Genomic DNA, 18,179 nt, shown 5'->3' with positions numbered 1-18,179 from the left:
TTTTTTTTATCACAAAAGATCTGAGAGAAATGATATGATTTGACTAAGCTATACCAGTAGACAGTTATTCAGTGTCTCATTATCTACATTTATCTATATAAAAAATACTTTCTACTTTTCTTAATGCATCTTCAGCAGAAAATACTCACAGCTGTCAAAAAATAGAAATTTCACTGACTCACATCATATGTAAAAACACAAACATGACAAGTATAGATTATGACATATCAGTTAAAAAGTACAACTCAGGGCTGGAGGGATGGCTCACTGGTTAAGAGGACTTATTGTCCTCAGTTCCCAGCACCCACACAGTGGCTCATGAACATTTGTTCCAGGGGACCTGATCCCTTCTTCTGACCTCAGAGAGACCAGGTACACAGGGAGTGCACAAACACACGGGCAGGCAAAAACACGCATGTATACAAAATTAAAATTAAATCTTTAAAATCTAAAAGGAACACAATTGTCATTCTGGTCAGTTTCCAAAGCCTCAATCATTTCAGTTTTGTCAATAAGTGATGTATAAGAACACATGTCAGGGCTGGAGAGATGACTCAAGCGGCTCTTCCAGAGGTCCTGGGTTTAATTCTCAGTGCCAACATGGCAGCTCACAACTTTCTCTACCTCCTCTTCCAGGGATTCTGACACCCTCACACAGACATACATGTAGGGAAAACACCAATGTACATAAAACACAAATAAAAAGTTTTAAAAAAGAACATGTTTATGGGGTAGTCCAACGATGGGCTCCATCTCTAGCACACCAACCCCATAAAGGCAAACAACACCTAGTTACACCCAGATTTACCTGCATTAGCTTTTCTGTTGACTTAGTCAGATCTTTCAATGGCAAAATTTCAGTGCAGTCTGTCTGAGTAGCATGGTCTGAAGTGAAAAAGCCAACCTTTAAATTATCAGAAATAGTAAGTCTGAAAAGAGAGCAGAGATATTAAGTTTCCTTAGAAAAAGGTAAGCACACATATATGGAGGTAAATTTGATTATATGTGCAATACTATAAGAGACTATGAAATAAAGAAACTTCTGGATTATCTAGTCGTTCAGGAGTTGAACTCAGCCTGGGTGCTAGACTCCCTGCACTGTGGCTCCAATGCTCTCAATCTGTTTTCTCCACTTTTCGGACATATGATGTGTGCATGCCTATTGTCTCAGTACCTCATCCTGTATTATTTCTAGAGATGATTATAATTATAAATTATAAACCAGGCATGTGCATATCTAGCAGAAGTATGTTAAGATGGAGGTTCTCTTGCTGGGACCTGAGAACTTCCAGAACACTGTGCAGGGAATCCACTAGAGAAAAATTATTTTTCAGAATCACATTAAGAATATGTCATTTTCCCTATAACTCTCTCACAAAAGTTCACCAGCGTGTGCCAGTGGCTCCAGGCGGTGACTGCCAGAATGCAGAGCAGCTAGAATGACTCCACTGCCTGCCCTCAAGCAGGGCATAAGACAGATTTGCCAAATAAAAAGCAGCGGCACTTTTCAGCTGAAAGTTTGAGTTCTGAAAAACATGGTTACATTTTCTTTAAAGTTTGTTATTCATATCAACATGATTTTCATCACTGTGCGAAAGGAGCTATTGCAAACATTCTTCTAATTTCTACTTTCTAATTTGACCATGACAGCTATCAATAGATATGATGAATGTAAATCAAAGTTTTTTGAGGTTGTCAACACTTTGAGGAAATTCTAACAGGCTCTAAATCCAGAAGGCTTGAGCCGTACTTTAGATAATCACCATTGTGTAACTGACTGCCAAACTCTACTCCTGAAGCATGTGCAGAGGCCAGGAGGCGGCCTTTATACATTCCTTTCATGGTTCTATAATAACAAGCAACTTAAATGGTTAATAAGAAAGCTCACTTTCTGGATGTACCCATCAATTTGGCCAAAGATATCCCAACATGGTTTCTAAAATGTCAGCAGAAAGAGGGAGTGGGAAGGGAGATGGATGGATGGATAGATAGATAGATAGATAGATAGATAGATAGATAGATAGATAGACAGACAGAGGAGTAGGAAGAAGGAGGGAGGGAAGGAGGAAGAGGAAAAGGGAGGGAGGATGGATGCATGCAAACAAGTGAACCAACCACATCCAACAGAAAGGGGGCTCTGATGCAAAACAAGATATAAACATTTCTCTTTCTAGTTCTCGGCTGAGCATCAGAGGCAGACCTCCCCAGAGCATGATGTCTGTCCCTCTCTTCTTGCTTAGCAGTAGATCTGTACATGACTCTGGCTGAGCACCAGCTGGTTCTGAAACTTGCCATGCCTCTGCTCTTCCTGTATTAGCACATAAAACGTACCTCCTATTGGTAGTTTCTGTCACCCATAGTGAATGTATCCTAATTGACACTGTAACCATGTGACTTTAGGGAAATTACTTAACCTTTCCTTGTCTCAATTTCCTCTTGTATTATTATTATTTCCAATATTATGTGGGTGGGTGTTTTGTCTGTATACCATATGCATGCTTGGTTCTGGAAGAGGGTGTCAGAGCCTCTGGAACTGGAGTTACAGTTTTGAGCTAGCTAGTTGATGGTGAGTGTGAGCAATCAAATGCTGTCCTCTGGAAAGGCAGCCAGTTCTCTTAACCACTGAGCCATCATCTCTCCAGCAGGCCCCAGTTTCTTCTTACGGGTAGCCATAGTGTGTAGCCATGGGGTCACTGATAGACTTGAGTGTATTAATCTTAATTGCTTTGGTGTGATACTTGATGTACTGCAAGTCCTCCAGGAATATTGTCCACATCGGTGCCGAGATAAGTTGTTATTATACTACTACTATGGACAGGTTTTGCTTTCCTTTGCTTTCCTTTTCCTTTCCTCTTCCTTCCTTCCTTCTTCTCTCTTTTTTCTTTCTTTCTTTCTTCCTTTGAGAAAGGGCCTCATTATTATGTAGCTCCAGCAGTCCTAGAACTCATTATGTAGACCAGGAACTTATAAAGATCCCTCTTTGTCTTTCAAGTGCTGGTATTAATGGCATGAACCCACACATGGCTGACCGTCAGGGTTTCAAACACCAAAATTTGTTCATCATATTTGAAGAAAACTATAAAAGCACTGTAGTATTCTACTATGAAAAACTAATCTGAAAATTAAAACTCAATACTCAAACTGATATTCAATTAATCCCGCTAAGTTCTCAGTTATGCTTTCATGCACAACAATAATTATGACAAATTTTATCTTCATCATTATCTAGACAGAAATGTAGCATCTGATTTTCATTAAAATTTCTAATTTTTTTTTCCTGAGAAGGAACTGTGCTTTAGGTTTAGTTTAGAAGCTTGTGTGTTTTTCTCATGGAAACAATGTTCTGAGAATCTGCACAGCATCCCTCAACATCCTTCTAGGAGGGGCCTTTCTGCAGGCCCTTCTAAGTTATGTTGTCAGAATGACCTTAAGGAGTGAGGTAGCATCTTCCCCTACGAAGAAGCAACCTTGTTACTTATATTAAATTGGTGGTGAGGCTATGCTTGATAGGAAAAATGCTTGATGCTCTTGCAGGAAATTCTGGCTTGGCTCCCAGCACCCACATGGCTCACAACCATGAGAAACCCGTTCCAGGGGAGCTGGCTCCATCAGCTGACCTCCCTAGGCACCAGGCACACACAATACTTACATACATGCAGGCAAAACACTTCTACACATAAAAAATTAATAAATTAATCTTTAAAAACAATGGTACTTTCCAATCCCTAAGGCTGCCCCTGAGTGTACGTCACTGAGTTTGTAGGTGTTTATGATGGTTTGTTCATGTTAGCTCTGTGGGAACTGTGGATGAGATGGGAAGCTCAACACAAATGAAAATGAGGTTCTGGGCCAGCTAAGCAAGGCCCAGAGGGGCCTGTAGAGTCTAAAGCACCAGCCAAGGACCACGCAAGAATGGAGCCTATGCCCTCTAACATATGTAGCCGGTGGGCAGCTCAGGCTTCATGTGGGGTCACTAGTAAGGGGAGCGGGGGCTGGCATAGACTCTGTTGCCTGCTTTTTGATCACTTCTTCCTGATGGGACTGCCTTCCCAGGCCACAGGAGAAGACAAACACAGTCCTCATGTGAATCGGTGAGCTGGGGTGGGTGCGTAGAGGGTTCCCCCTGTTATGAAGAATAGGGGAGGGAGGATCTGGGAAGGAGGGAGGGTGAGACTGCAAGGACAGGAGGGAGGAGCCTATGACTGAGATGTAAATTGCGTACATAAATAAAGTTTTAAAAATGAGGTTCCAGATGCTGCCTTTGGATGGAGTCAATTGTTTTTGTCCTTATCATCTTATGTTGTTTGCCAAGTACCATGGAGCAGTGACAGGAAAACCTGTCAGTGACTGAGGTGAGTCTCTCAAACAGTCCCTGACAAGCACTTAACCCAGAAAGACCAATGGGTGTGTTGGCAGCAATGGGTAATGCCAGCATTGAGAAGGCTGAAATACAAGGATTGCACATCTGGAATCAGCCAGTACTGAATAGTTTCACTAAGACCAGTTTACAGTGATTAACTAAGAGAACAATCAACATTTAAGGCTCTGCCCCTTATGAAATCTACAACCAACTCTGAAAATAAACTTGTGAAAACACTAATAAATTATAATGACTATGTAAAACTAAGTATGATGTTGTACTGTACTGTAGAAATAAATTTGTTAGATATCAAAGTTAAACATATTTTTAAATGCTTTACAAAAAATTACAAGAAAAGCAACTTTTAGCAATGATGATAGAATTTCAGGGAAATATTCTTTTTACTTCAAAGATGACAACTATTGGCAAAAAAAAATTGTTTTCCTGAGAAAAAAATGTATTTAGGAATTTAAAAGTTCTCTCATGATATAGTTGAGACTATTTTAAGACACAAAATATCATGATATTTTTTAATGTCTACTCACAAATATACATAACCATGTAAAATTTTCCTAATAGTACCACCTATCTAAACTTTTCTTCATTTTAATAATTTAAAAATAAATATATTTATTTACCTATTTATCTACGCACACATATATGGATATGCCACCAGCGACATGTCAAGGCCAGAGGGCAACCCACAGAAGCTCGTTTTTTCCTTCTACCAAGTAGCTCTTGGGGATTAAAGTCAGGTCTTTTGGCTTGGTGGCAAATGTCTTAGCTTGACAAGCTATCTCTCCAGCCTTAAACTTTGGTGTTTGATTTTTTTCAAGGCAGGGTTTCCCTGTGTAAACCTGGCCATACTGGAACTCGAACTCTGGGTCCCTTGAGCTCAGAGACCCACCTGCCATTGCCTCTGCCCCCTGAGTGCTGGGATTGAAAACGTACCACCACCCAGCTTCAAAACTATTATTTTTGAATCTTATAATTTTCATCGTCTCCTGAGGTATCTTGCTAAAAATCTATTTTGTGTGCTGAGCTTCCTGTAAAGCACTTTTCTATCCTTCCTCATCAAAAAAGAATTAAATTCAGCCTTCTTTTTCTGGATCCAAACTAAACGGCCTGAGCGTCATGAGTTTAATACACAGTGTGTGGGTGGCGGCTGCCTGCCTGGGCGCCAAGTGTAATCACAGTGGACGAGGAGTGGTCCTCCCTCTCGTGGCACCATTTTAGTGGACCACACACCCAGTGAACAAAAATGCAATATATATTCTGAAGGAGTAGGAAGCCTTGTCTCTCAGAGACCCCATGAACTTTTCTCATTTGCCACTGAACATTCCGAGATTCTTCTCTATGACAACAACGCTCTTCCTATGGGCTTAACTCTGCCCACAGTTTTAACTACTAAATTCATTTAACTACTAAACTCTTCTGTTCCATCTAGTTTTCCTTCTAGTCTCTCTTAAATTTTTGTAGTGGAGGAGTTAGTGAGGTAGCCAGTAACATGTGGATGATTAACACACACACACACACACACACACACACACACACACACACACACATAAGTTGGGAGCTACACAGAGAAGGCCAGTGAACCCAGTAGCTGAGGATGTAGCTCTGAGGGGATTGGAGCAAGAAGAGACAGGAGAGAGCCTTGCTAACTACAAGATTAGAAATACTGAATGGTCAGGTAAGCGGAGTTAAGATGATAGAAGTCATGTTTTTCAGTCTCTGAAAAAAACAGTCATACGGGTAGAAAAAGAGTAGGCTAGACTGTACTCCGAGACTATGCAGTGAAATTATACCACAAGCTGGTATACGCCTATGGTTTTATAAATAAACGCATGTAAAATCACATAATTCACACTTAGGTTTACAAATAGTTACAGGTGAATGCATGTACAGATGTACGTGAACATAATATCTTCCAGATACAAATATATTTGAGTCTATTTATACCTGATTAGGGGATCTACAAGGGTGATACACCAATAGTAATGAGCATCCAGAAGTCCAGATACTACTTTATGAATGCCACCTTCCCCTAAAAGGAGCCATGCCCTCTTAGAGAGTGATTTAAGAGTGGTATAAAATTATACAATTGTGTACAAACATAAGTGTAAAATGAACCCACAACATTTTAATATGACAGAAAATCAACAAGTAGTCAGTAAATGCTGATGAGAGTTACATCAGGGTCATGAGAGAATGAAGAAGAATCTGAATTGAAGAGTCTCACTGACCACACTGAAAGCAATATAAGCATCAAAATAAAACATGTAAGTACTAAGTTATAATGCAATGAATAAATATAGCCCATTAAAGGTGTCAATTATAAACAACTGAATAGAAACAAAGATTTGTACTCATGTGAATGAATAAAAATTGAACAAAATGTAATAGGAGGCCTCTAAAAGTCTACAAAAATGGTGAAAATAGAACCAGTAATTGACAACCACCAGTTGGGTGAGCAGTTGAAAAGAAAGTCATTCATGGTAGTATAAGTTCATCTAGTAAAGGAAATCTTAAACCCACCAGCAAGACAGAGCTCAGCACAACAGGAAGAATGGCACACTTACATTGGAGGGCCTTGGAGGGCACTAACTGAGCAAGGCCAGCGTTATTGCTCTTTGTTGCTTTTTTTTTTAATTTCATGTGTATTCAGTGTGAAGGTGTCAGATCCCTTGAAATTGGCATTACAGACAGTTGTGAACTGCCATATGGGTGCTGGTAATTGAACCCGGATCCTTTGGAAGAGCAGCCAGCGTTCTTAACCACTGAGCCATCTCTCCAGCCCCTGTTGCTTGTTTTTTGAGACAGGGTTTCTTCTGGAACTCACTTTGTAGACCAGGCTGGCTTCAAATTCAGAGACCTGCCTGCTTCTGCCTCCCAAGTACTGGGATTAAAGACCTGCACGGCCATGGCTGGCTCAAGGTCAGCATTATTGATGGGGGCTAACTGAACAGCTTTGTGGACCCTGAATCCCTGAGGAAAGGACAGCTCCTCTCTGGGCCATTTCTGCTGCAAACACATGACCTGAGTCTATTGTTTAACAACATATGAGCCTGAGTTAAAGCTGGTTACCATAAAAAACTCGTAAAGGCTGAGAACTTCTAGACCAAATGTACCATATATCCTCATGCAACATTGTGTCCAGCTGACTGAAGAACTCAAGCCTAGTTAACAGATGGGCCTGTCACCACAGGGTAGGCATATACGTTACAACCCCATCCAAAAGTGATCATGAATGAGAGCTAAAAGGAAGATTCTTCCATTGTTAACACTTGACACAATTATTAGTTGGTCTGCTTCTTTCTGGGTGAAGGGCCTGGAGTAGATGTCTAATTTATGAGCAGTTAGCGAAAGGCTAGCTGAATGGCCAGAAAGCTGAGAGAATGAGCCCAGTGGCAAGAGCATCTAGGGAAGACTTATGTGGATGAACTTTTAAGAATAGGGGCAGACTATAAATGATCCTGTAAGAAATTACTCCATTGAGAGCCATGAAACCTGGCTATTTCATGATCCTTAGACCAGTAAACTAAAGGCATGAAGATAGGATCACCCTACAGCACGGTATGATTGGAATCTGATTGTCAAGGGATGGGTGGGTTGTTGCCATAGAATGGCGCCAAGGAGGCTCTCACTGTGCAAGCCACGGGGTCTGGGAAGTGGCTCTTAGTGTGCTCTCCTGGCTCGGTGCGGAGCCTAAGGGACGGGTCAGCGTGCCTCAGCTACCGGGCAAGCTGTCACTGCAGACGGTGCTGCTTACAGCCTCTGCCATGTCTCTCTGTCACTGTAGCCTGAAGGTTTCCGTGGCTGCCAGGTACTCTCCAAAGACGTCTTAATCTCAGTGATGAGCGTTTGAAGAAATTCTAAATTCTTGGGTTCTTCCTCAGACCTGAAGACCACAGTTGCTTTTGGCATGTATTACTATTCTACCACCTAATTAGTGTCTCTTTAAAAAAAAAAAAAGCTATATTTTACTTGTTAATAATCTGTCTTAATGTTTAATAAGGAACAGGAAATAGTACCTTTTCAAATTACTGATAAAGTGCATGCCTGCTGTATAAACCTTGGGCGCTACATCGTTACAGGAGACAGAACCCACCATCTGATGGGAGCTTGTTCCTCTGTAGACTGCACTTGGTGCCTTTAACTGACCTCAGTGGCTTATTCTTCCTGTCTAGCACAGTAATCCTTTACCCTTTTTCAGTACTAAGTGGCTTCTTTTCACTATTCAACTTCATTTTCCCTTAAGCTTGAGCATTTATGATCTTTTAGTCCTTTCTAGTTTGGTCAAAAACACTGATTTTGACTGGTAGGTTTGTAGAATGTGGGTAATTTTTCTTTTATTATCAATATGTTTTCTCAGGCTATGATTTAGAAATTTAGTTATATGTTTGGTTATTCCTTATGTTTCTGTAATAGGACAATAATAAATATTGGGTTTTATACATAAATTCTCTAGGGTTTTTAAAAAACAATATACCAGTTTATAGAGTAACTTGCCCCAGAGGCTTTGGTAGGTTGCATGAATCTACACTTTTTCTTCCCCTAGTAATTCTCCAAGATCTTGTGTCAAAGATACAGAAACCAAGGTTCAACAAAAGTAAATAACTCATCTAAAATTGTAGGCCATCAGTCTCTCCTCTGCCTCATGTCCTCAACTCACCCATTCTCTCTGTTATGGGCACAGTTGTCTCCTTGTGGAGTGCAGCTAGATCTTCCTTCTGAACCTTTGGTTTAAACAGGCCGCTGTTGTAAGCTCTCCCCATCCACTGCCCCAGTCCTAACTTTTTATAGGAGTGATTTAGAGAGATCTGGCTCTAAATAAAATATGAAGCCTCATTCTTCAGCGTCTCTCCAAATTTAAAAAAGCTCTAATTTTAGATGCTAATTCCATTGCCTAGGACGGAAGCCCATATCACAAGAACTTAGCTAAGTGGTTCCTACACAGTCCGTATTTATAGTCTGTGCAATCCTTTCAAATAAAAGGTTGCTTTTAATGCATAAAGCATGGTCTTGTGAGACAACAATTATGTTTAATAAATTAGACACAAAATTAATATGCTATCTTATACAAAAGAAACCCATGAATATTTATTAATAGTCTGCAGCAACGCATCCCACTGAGCCCTAGAATAGTTCATCCTAGCAAACGCTCGTTAACGAATTAGTCAATGAAGATGACATTAGAGGTACTAAATTTTCACTGTGATGAACGGCTCAATGTTATTTAAGGAAAATATTCTTTTTTGTTTCAAAGGAAGTATATACAATTGTGTGCATACATACAAACATCCACATATATATTTAAGTATCTCACTTCAAAATCTCACCAAATCTCACAACTGACTTAACCCAGCATCTTTGTACAATATTTTTTTTCCAAATGTATATGCCAAGATAGACCTCTCTTCTGACCTTCAGATCCTACTACTGAACTGCTTAAATAGACGTTCAACAGTCACTGCTGATATTCTGCGTCACGAAATGAGCTTACCATACTACCTCCAGTCCTGTTCCTCACTGTTCTTTCCCAACAAAGTTAATGGCAACTCCGTTTTCCAGCTACTCATGTCAGAAATCTTGAACCCTGTCCTGTGGAAGGCGGTAGTCCATCAGTAAACCAGAGCAGGCCAATCCCGTTTTTCATGCGTAGCTAGAATCTGACCATATGTTCAGCACCTCCAAGGACTGTCTCCTCTTCCCTCATGACCATCTTTCTCACTCTGCGCCTCTTCCTCCTTTTGAGTGTTATCTTTATCAGGTACTGGCTGGCAGTGAAAACCTGGGAACTACCTGACCCTCTCACCGCCCCCTGCTGGGTCACAGGTGCATTTCATCATGCCCTGCCTTGTACTGGGAATGCAAACTCAGGCCCTCACAGCAAGTATTTTACAGGCCTCATGGATCTCTTCCTTGATAGATATTATTAAAAATATCTATCTTCCTTGATAGATATTACAAAAGTTTGCCCAGCTGTGCCCTTATCAAAACAGCAGAACAACCCCAGAGACAGGCAAAGCAGAGAATATCAGGATGCTGTGTAATCCCCTCTTGGCTTCTCTTCAAATTTGAAATAAAAGCTGAAGTGTTTGTGGTGATCTAAGACCCTGAAATTTGGCCATTTTCCTTTCCTCTTCCTCAAGTCCTCGACTCACCCATTCTCTCTGTTACAGGCATACTGGTCTTCTTGCCACTCCTATATCCAGACTCTCTACTTCTTGTTCTCTCAGTCGGGAACATTTTGGCTCCAGATATATCTGTGTGGCTCCTCCTGCCATTTCATCTTAATGTCATCTCAGAGAAGCCTTTTCTGAGAGCCATATCTAAAAGTACAATTCCTCTTTTCCACTTGGTGACTCGAGGTTGTACACACACACACACACACACACACACACACACACACACAATTTCCTTTGCTACCCTTAGCTTCTGTTTCTTCTTTCACACGTAAATGTTGTCTGACTTGTTATGTGGCTGCTGACTTAACAAGTTTGACATCTGTTCCTAACCAGAGTGTCTAACTTCACCAAGGGTGACCTGTCTTTATGTGAACTACCCTCTTCCTGGAGCCTAACCCAGCTATGCTCAGGTCCCTGGCTGTCAGCCAGCATCCAGCTTCTCATCTGAACTCTAACTGGGTTTTCTGAACCTTTGAATGAAGAAAATATGTTAAGGGTATTAGTGGTCCTTTGGTTCAATCAACATGTGTTAGTACAGTATTTGGCAGAGGTCAGTCTGCCCCTTGAGTCTGGTTGGAATGTTTTGTTGGGAATGTATTCCACTGTGGAATGTCAAGGAATCCAGGAAAGAAAGGGACTCTTAGGAACAGATTAGACACAGCATGACACTGGCTTCTGCCAAGAACTGCCTATGATATATGCTTTTGATATACTACAGTTTTATCCTCCTCTCATCTCCTCCTCTTCTCTCCTCCCCTCTCCCCTTATTTCCCCTCCCCTCTCCTCTCCTCCCCTCTCCCCTCTCCTCTCCTTTCCTCCTCTCTCCTCTCCTCCCTTCCCTTCCTATCCTTTTCTTTCTCAACCTGGAGCTGCATCAGTGTGGGGCTTGCCTGGAACCAATAGCCTGGCTTCCTCAGGCCTCTACCTATGGAATTGCATCTTCAGCAGTTTACCTAGGGTTTTGTGCTTACTACTTTGAAAAGGTGTTTTAAGAAAAAAAGTACCCCCCCCCCCAAACATGACAAATAACAAGAGTAGGGCTAAGGCCAAAGGATCCTGAGAGGAGGAATGAAACCTAAGGACCCTGAAATGATCACTCCATTGGCAAAGGCATATGGCTTTTTGTCTATGTTTAGAGGTGCTCCTGTTCTAGAAAAATCCATGCCAATGTCCTGCTTTCCAAAATGATTGCCTCCAGAGGTGGGGGCCAAGAGAAATGAGTAGGTCATGAGGTTGGAGCATCATAAATGGAACTGACATAAAAAGCCAGGGTGGAGGGTAGAGTGGAGAAATTGGGAGACAGCGCCCCTGCTGTTCCCAGTAGGGAAAGACGCAGTAAGAAGCTATTGTTTATGGGAGAGGACCACCAGACAGCCAATCAGGGCCCAGTTCTTGGATTTCCAGCCTCCAGAATCGCGAAGAAATCTGTGTTTAAAAGCTGGAGTCTATGGTATTTCCCTAAAGCAGCCTCATCCCATTTCTGTATGGCTCGCTTCTAGACTGTGCCTACGTGAACACATTTAACGTACCCTGTGGTCTGTGGAGTAGGCACAGTTGGCCAGCGTCCTATTTTCCCAGCTGAGGTAATAGAGGCCTAGAAAAGTACACCGCCTAAGTCAGGGCGTAGTGAGAAGCTAGGCGAAATGGGAACTCAAACCTGAGTCTGAGCTTTTAGACCATGGTGTACTTAAGACATTAAAGGCCACGAGGCTGTAGAAAACAGGAGGAGGGGCTAGTTCTGGGGTGCGTGGGTGCAGCAAAAAGGTCACCTGGGGTTGTATTGGAATTGCTCAATAGCCCCCTCGAGGGACTCTAGAATCTTCCGGCATCCTTGTATCCTCGGATTTTCCTCTGATTTCTCAGTCTCAGCCTCCTCCATGCCCGCTGGGGCAGTGCGCCTGCGGCCACCACCGAACGGCTCTCCCTGAGCTCTGAGAGTCTGAGACCCAACGCAGGCATCTGTTGCCATGGCGACTTCCAGAGAAACCAGAGAAGAGGGGTGGGGGCGGGGGAGAAGGCGGGGGCTGGGGAGGGCGGAGAGTGGGCTCCGATAGAGGGGGTGAGGTACAAGGCGAGCTCTGGAGGTGCCCCTCTGTCCCCCCATGCCACCTGCCCCATCACACATAAGCCTCACTAAAAAGCGCCGCCTTCCCTAGACGCCCACAAGCTACCCGGCTCCTAAAATGTCTCCATGCAAAGCTGCACCTGTAAATAACTCTGCTGCAGCCCACGACGCCCCCGGACCCTTTCTGCTTCCTTCACCCGCAAGGCTCTGAGCTCAGCCTCCTTCCTAGTTGGACTCTGCTTTGGGAAGACTTAAGATTCCTACGTCAACGCCCCTCCCACGTGCCTGTCAGATCTGCAACTTGCTTGGCTCTCTTTTTTGCTTGGCCTCCTACCAAGTGTCACCTTCTGGGGAGATGGAAACTAGTGACCCCATCTAGTGGCTATGTTCATGACCTAAAGAGGCCTGGGCTGTCAAGCACACCATAAGAAAACAGATGGCCTGATAAAATACTGACACCTGTCACTTGACCACACACATAGGAGTGTTGCCGCGTGAAGATTTTCTTCGCAGAGATTTAAGAGGCCTACATCCTTATTTAATATAAAGGTCAGAATGTAAGACATGGCGTTTGCACAATACCATGTCGTGTGGAATTCAGCTCACTATCTACCATTATTAAAAGAAGCCATTTTTTAGTGGTGAAACTATCATTTATTCTCAACTGTGTGTAACTCATTGACAACTGACAAGGGACACCTAGGAGCAGGTGTGATATCACACTTTGTTTAGAATTAGGTGTTCTTTATTTCACTCGATTGTCTGCAGGAAGATTACACAAACACACATGTGCATGGAAACACGGATATTCTCTCTCTTCTAATTGGCTGGATGTTAGAAATACAGAGAAAGAAATTCACTCTGAAAGTGTAAAATACATATGTGCCTGCTTACAGAGCCCTGGCAGACCAGAAGGGGGCAATGGATCCCCTGGAGCTGGAGTTTCAGATGGTGGTAATTTGACTTGTGGCTACCGGGAACCAAACTCCTGGCTCTCCGCAAGAGCAGCAAGTGCTCCTCACAGGGGATCCATCGCTCCGTCACTGGCCCATGGGCACAGACAAAGGCAAGTAGTTTGTGGTGGCCCAGGCTCACGAGCCCAACATTCTGGATACAGGCAAAAGGCAAGAAGATGCAGAGTTCAAGGCCCTATTAGACCACATCTTAGACCTTATCTGAAAAAAAAAAAAAAAAAAAAAGAAAAAGAAAAAAGAAAAAGAAAGAATGGAAAGAGGAAGGAAAAAGGACACAAAATGCCCAACAGAAATTGTAATAACTACAAAATAATCTTTAAAGGTTTGTTGTCTTTGGGAGACAAGGTTGCTTTGACTGTTCTTGAGATTATTATTATTATTATTTTATTTTCCCATTAACTTCAATGGCTGAGCAGGTACCTCAGTGGTAGGCTGCTGGCTAAGCATGCACAATTTCTTGAGTTCAAGCCCCAGCAACACATAAACTGTGTATAGTGTTACATGCCCATAATTCAAGCACTCTAGAGGACAGAGGATCAGAAGTTCAATGTAATTCTTCCTATGTATGGAGTTCAGGGCCAGCCTGGCTAGAGATCCTATCATTAAAAATATTTTTTTTCTTAACTATACACTTCGATTTTTTAAAAAAATAAAGATTAAATTAAAACGGAGCCAAGATACTATTGTGATATGAATTATGTAACGAAGTGTGATAAGCCCTTGGCTGTTTGGCTCAGGTAATTATAAATGATATTTTGAAACTGATGCGAGATCTCACAGTTGAGCCCGTGAGTCACTGGTCAGAACTGTGTGGCATTTGTTGGCCAGGCTGCATAGTTACGTCATCCCCAGACACACGGACCAAACAAAACATCTCTGTTGGAACTCTGCAGTCAAGGAGATTCCATTTACAGCACTCAGGCCCTAAGGAGAGGAGAGCAAGGAGTTTGAAACTAACAACATAACTTTCTTTTTTCTTGTCAGCCGTCTGTGTTTTATAGGTGTTCTGCTTCATACAACTGTTCACCCACACTGAGGACCCCTGGCACTCTCATAGCCTTTGTCATACTGAAGCCAGTCTTTTTTTTTTTTTTTTTTAACCAGATGTAGAATTCATTAGTGCTTTGTAGTGGAGAAAGTTCATGGACTCAAGGGTAAACATTAAAAATACAGGCTCAAAACTCACTTTTGAATATTGGGCTCATTTATTTTACTAAGCTAGTGCTTCCTCTTCCTCCTCCTCCTTCTCCACCTCTTCTTCCTCTTCTTCTTTTATATGCAAGGCTGGATGGATAACAAACCTTTCTCAACAGGGAGCTAGGCTTAATCTACAAAGTGGGAAGAGCTTACACTGCAAAACAGACCCCAGCAAGGCTGCTAAAACAGTATCTTTCACAGCTATACCACTCTTGGGCATATATCCGAAAGATGCTCGACCATACAAGGACATTTGCACAGCTATGTTCATAGCAGCTTTATTCGTAATAGCCAGAATCTGGGAACAACCCAGATGTCCCTCAACTGAGGAATGGATACAGAAATTGTGGTACATTTACACAATAGAATACTACTCAGCTATTAAAAACAAGGAAATCATGAAATTTGCAGGAAAATGAATGGAACTAGAAAAAAATCATCCTGAGTGAGATAACCCAGAAGCAGAGAGACACATATAATATATATTCACTCACAAGTGGATATTAGCCATATAGTATAGGATAAACATACTAAAACTCTACAGACCGAAAGAAGCTAAATGACAAGGACCCCAGGGAAGATGCTTAATCCTCATTCAGAAGGGAAAACAGGATAGACACTGGAAGTGGTAGAAGAGAGGGAAGAGGATGGGTCCTACCACAGATGTCCTCTAAAGAACTGCAACCAGCAGGGGAACGAAGCAGATGTAGAGACTCGCAGCTAAACTTTGGGCAAAGCTCAGGAAGACTTATGGAAGAAGGGGAATAAAAGCACCCAGAGGGGACAGGAGACACACACAAAGACCAACAAAGTCAAACAAACAAACACACAAACAACAACAACAAAAACCACACACACACAAAAACAAAAAACAAAAAGACCAGGGCCCAGGGGGAATTGCAGAGGCTGATGCATCAACCAAAGACCATACATAGAGAGGGCCTAGACCCCTTGCTCAGATGTAGCCCATAGACAGCTCAGGTTCCCTAGAGGAGAAGAGATAGTCTCTGACATGAACTCAGTTGCCTGCTCCTTGATCACTTCTCCCTGGTGGGGCAACCTTGCCAGCCCACAGAGGAAGAGGATCCAGGCAGTCCTGATGGGACCTGATAGGCTAGGGTTAGACAGCAGGGGAGGAGGACCTCCCTTATCAGGGGATGAGGGGAGAGGGGTAGGGGAGGAAAAGGGAGGGAGGGTGCCACCCAGAGGAGATGAGGGAAGGGGCTACAATTGGGACACAAAGTGAGTAAATTATAAATAATAATAATAAATAAACAAGCGCACACAGTGTCTTCCTTTCCCCCAACCACCCCTGAGAAGGGGACTGCAGTATCCAAAGTTTTCAGCTTTGTAGGAGTTGAACATCTCAAAAGCTAGAATGATTTTTCACTTTCTCAGTCAACAGGAAGGAGGGCACAACTTAAACACGTGTGTGTAAATATACTGTGGCTTCCTATGAAATGTCACCTGCCAATTATCAACAGTGATTGCACCTCAGATTAAGTAGCAGGAGGGTTTGATGAAGAGTCAAGTGAGGCTCTGAGCATGGTAATTTATATCACCCAGTCGGACATCATCAGTTCTGTAACTCTAGTAAAAGTGAAGAGGTTTCAGCTTAGGTTTGTAATTTAAAGTCCTTGGAGAGAGTCACGCCATGTGAAGTGCTTATTTTCCTTTATCACCAGCTGTAACGTAGGATTACGTGGTACCAAAGGTCTGAAATAAAGGATTGGGAAAGGAAGCAGCGAAGCCCCAGCCAGGACAAATCATTTAGAAGTAAAACGAAAGAGACTGAGTCATGTTGGAAACCGTGTTGTAGCAAGTTGCCACCCACACCGTGAATTGCTCTCAGTGACGGTGACGCACCTGGTTGAAGTGCAAGGGCAATGATCTGCAAGGCAGAGACCATGGCCAGGGGTTAAACTGAGAGGCGCCTCAGAGGCTCAGAGCACTAGTTGTTCTTCCAGAGGTCCTGAGTTCAAGTCCCAGCAACCACAGGGTGGCTCCCAACCATCTGTAATGAGATCTGGTGCCCTTCTCTGGCGTGGAGGCATACATTCAGGCAGAATGCTGTATAAATAACAAATTTAAAAAATAATAATAAAATCAATAAAACTGGGGTGTTGGCTGTCAAATGTCCTTGAGCTCTGGGTAGACTGTTTTCTCTGTTTGGAGCTAACTTTAAATCAGGACCCTTGAGAAAGTAACAAGAGCCAAGTGAGCAACCAATTGCAGAATGAACTTTCAGAAGGAAGCTCCCTTGAGAGGCCTGTGAGTTCACTGCCAAAGGTTATTTAAAGTGGACGCTCTGTCCTGGGTTACCTCAGAGCACTGTCATATGCTGCCATTGCAGGATATGCAATGTCACGTGGCAACGCCATTGTCTTGTCACCATTGCAGTGACAAGCCAGGCTTATCACTGCTGAGGCGTTGGCTTCAGTGCTTAGAAGCCCTTCACTCTGCAATGAGTATTGTGGACGAATTACACAGTTGGTGCTATCAACAACAGGTCTGTCAGGACTCACCAGTTGTTGCTCAAAGCAGGATGGAAATGACTGGCACAAGTTGAAACCTGAATGGACAATCACACAGGAACAATTATCATATTTAATTCTATGGAAGACTTAATCCTCTGTATGATGTATTTTTATTTTGTTAGATGCTGAGAAAAAAAAATCAGATACAATGCTACCATAATGTAGATTAGCAAGATAAGAATATTAAAGATCCTTACTGGGAACTCTATTTTATCAGGCCCCAAACTGGTCTTCTCTCCTGGGAAGCAGGGCACCCGCAGGCTTTCCCATAACTTGAATAAATTACCCTATGGGTCCACTGTGTTGCCTGCTCTTTCCTACTGTTATATACAGCTGGCCAATGGCCAGTTCATATTCTCTGTTATATACATTCATATTCTCTTGTATATACACTCTGATAAAATACTAAAGACTCCATATCTCTGATTTTACTTTCTGTGGCCTAAGTTAACCATTCCCTCAAAATATAGTACCAAACCCTACATATAATACAGAGAAGGATATTTTGAGATACTATATTCATGGAACTTGTATTATATTATATTGTTATGACTGTTCTGTTTTAGCTGGGTGTAGTGGTGCATGCCTTTAACCCCAGCACTGGAGAGGTAGAAGCAGGCAGATCTCTGAGTTCAAGGCCAGCCTGCTCTACAGAGACAGTACCAAGACAACCAGGGATACACAGAAAGACTCTGTCTAAAAAGAAAGAAAGACAGAAAGAAGGAAAGAAAGAAGAAAGGAGAGAGAGAAAGAAAGAAATCCCTGGTGTTTTATTGATGATTTGATGATTATTACTGTCTTTAATATATATATATATATAAATTATTTATATATATATAAATTATTTATATATAT

General features: G+C 42.3%; 1 protein-coding gene across 1 annotated transcript in view; it reads right to left on the bottom strand.

Moving 5' to 3' along the window:
* The window catches only part of CUNH10orf67 (chromosome unknown C10orf67 homolog), a 109,513-nt gene extending 97,083 nt beyond the window's left edge, over positions 1-12,430 (bottom strand). The window contains exons 1-2 of the mRNA XM_055593911.1: positions 12,321-12,430; positions 809-929 (exon numbers count right to left, since the gene is read on the bottom strand). Coding sequence (XP_055449886.1) covers positions 809-929; positions 12,321-12,430 — 231 coding nt within the window. The remainder of the gene's footprint in view (positions 1-808; positions 930-12,320) is intronic.
* Between the last annotated feature and the right edge of the window lie 5,749 nt (positions 12,431-18,179).

The sequence above is a fragment of the Psammomys obesus genome, unplaced genomic scaffold (assembly GCF_907164565.1).
Source record: "Psammomys obesus unplaced genomic scaffold, mPsaObe1.curated_primary_1811, whole genome shotgun sequence".
NCBI lineage: Eukaryota > Metazoa > Chordata > Mammalia > Rodentia > Muridae > Psammomys > Psammomys obesus.
Note: the sequence above shows the minus strand (reverse complement) of the source record. Positions and strands in the feature narration are given on the sequence as shown.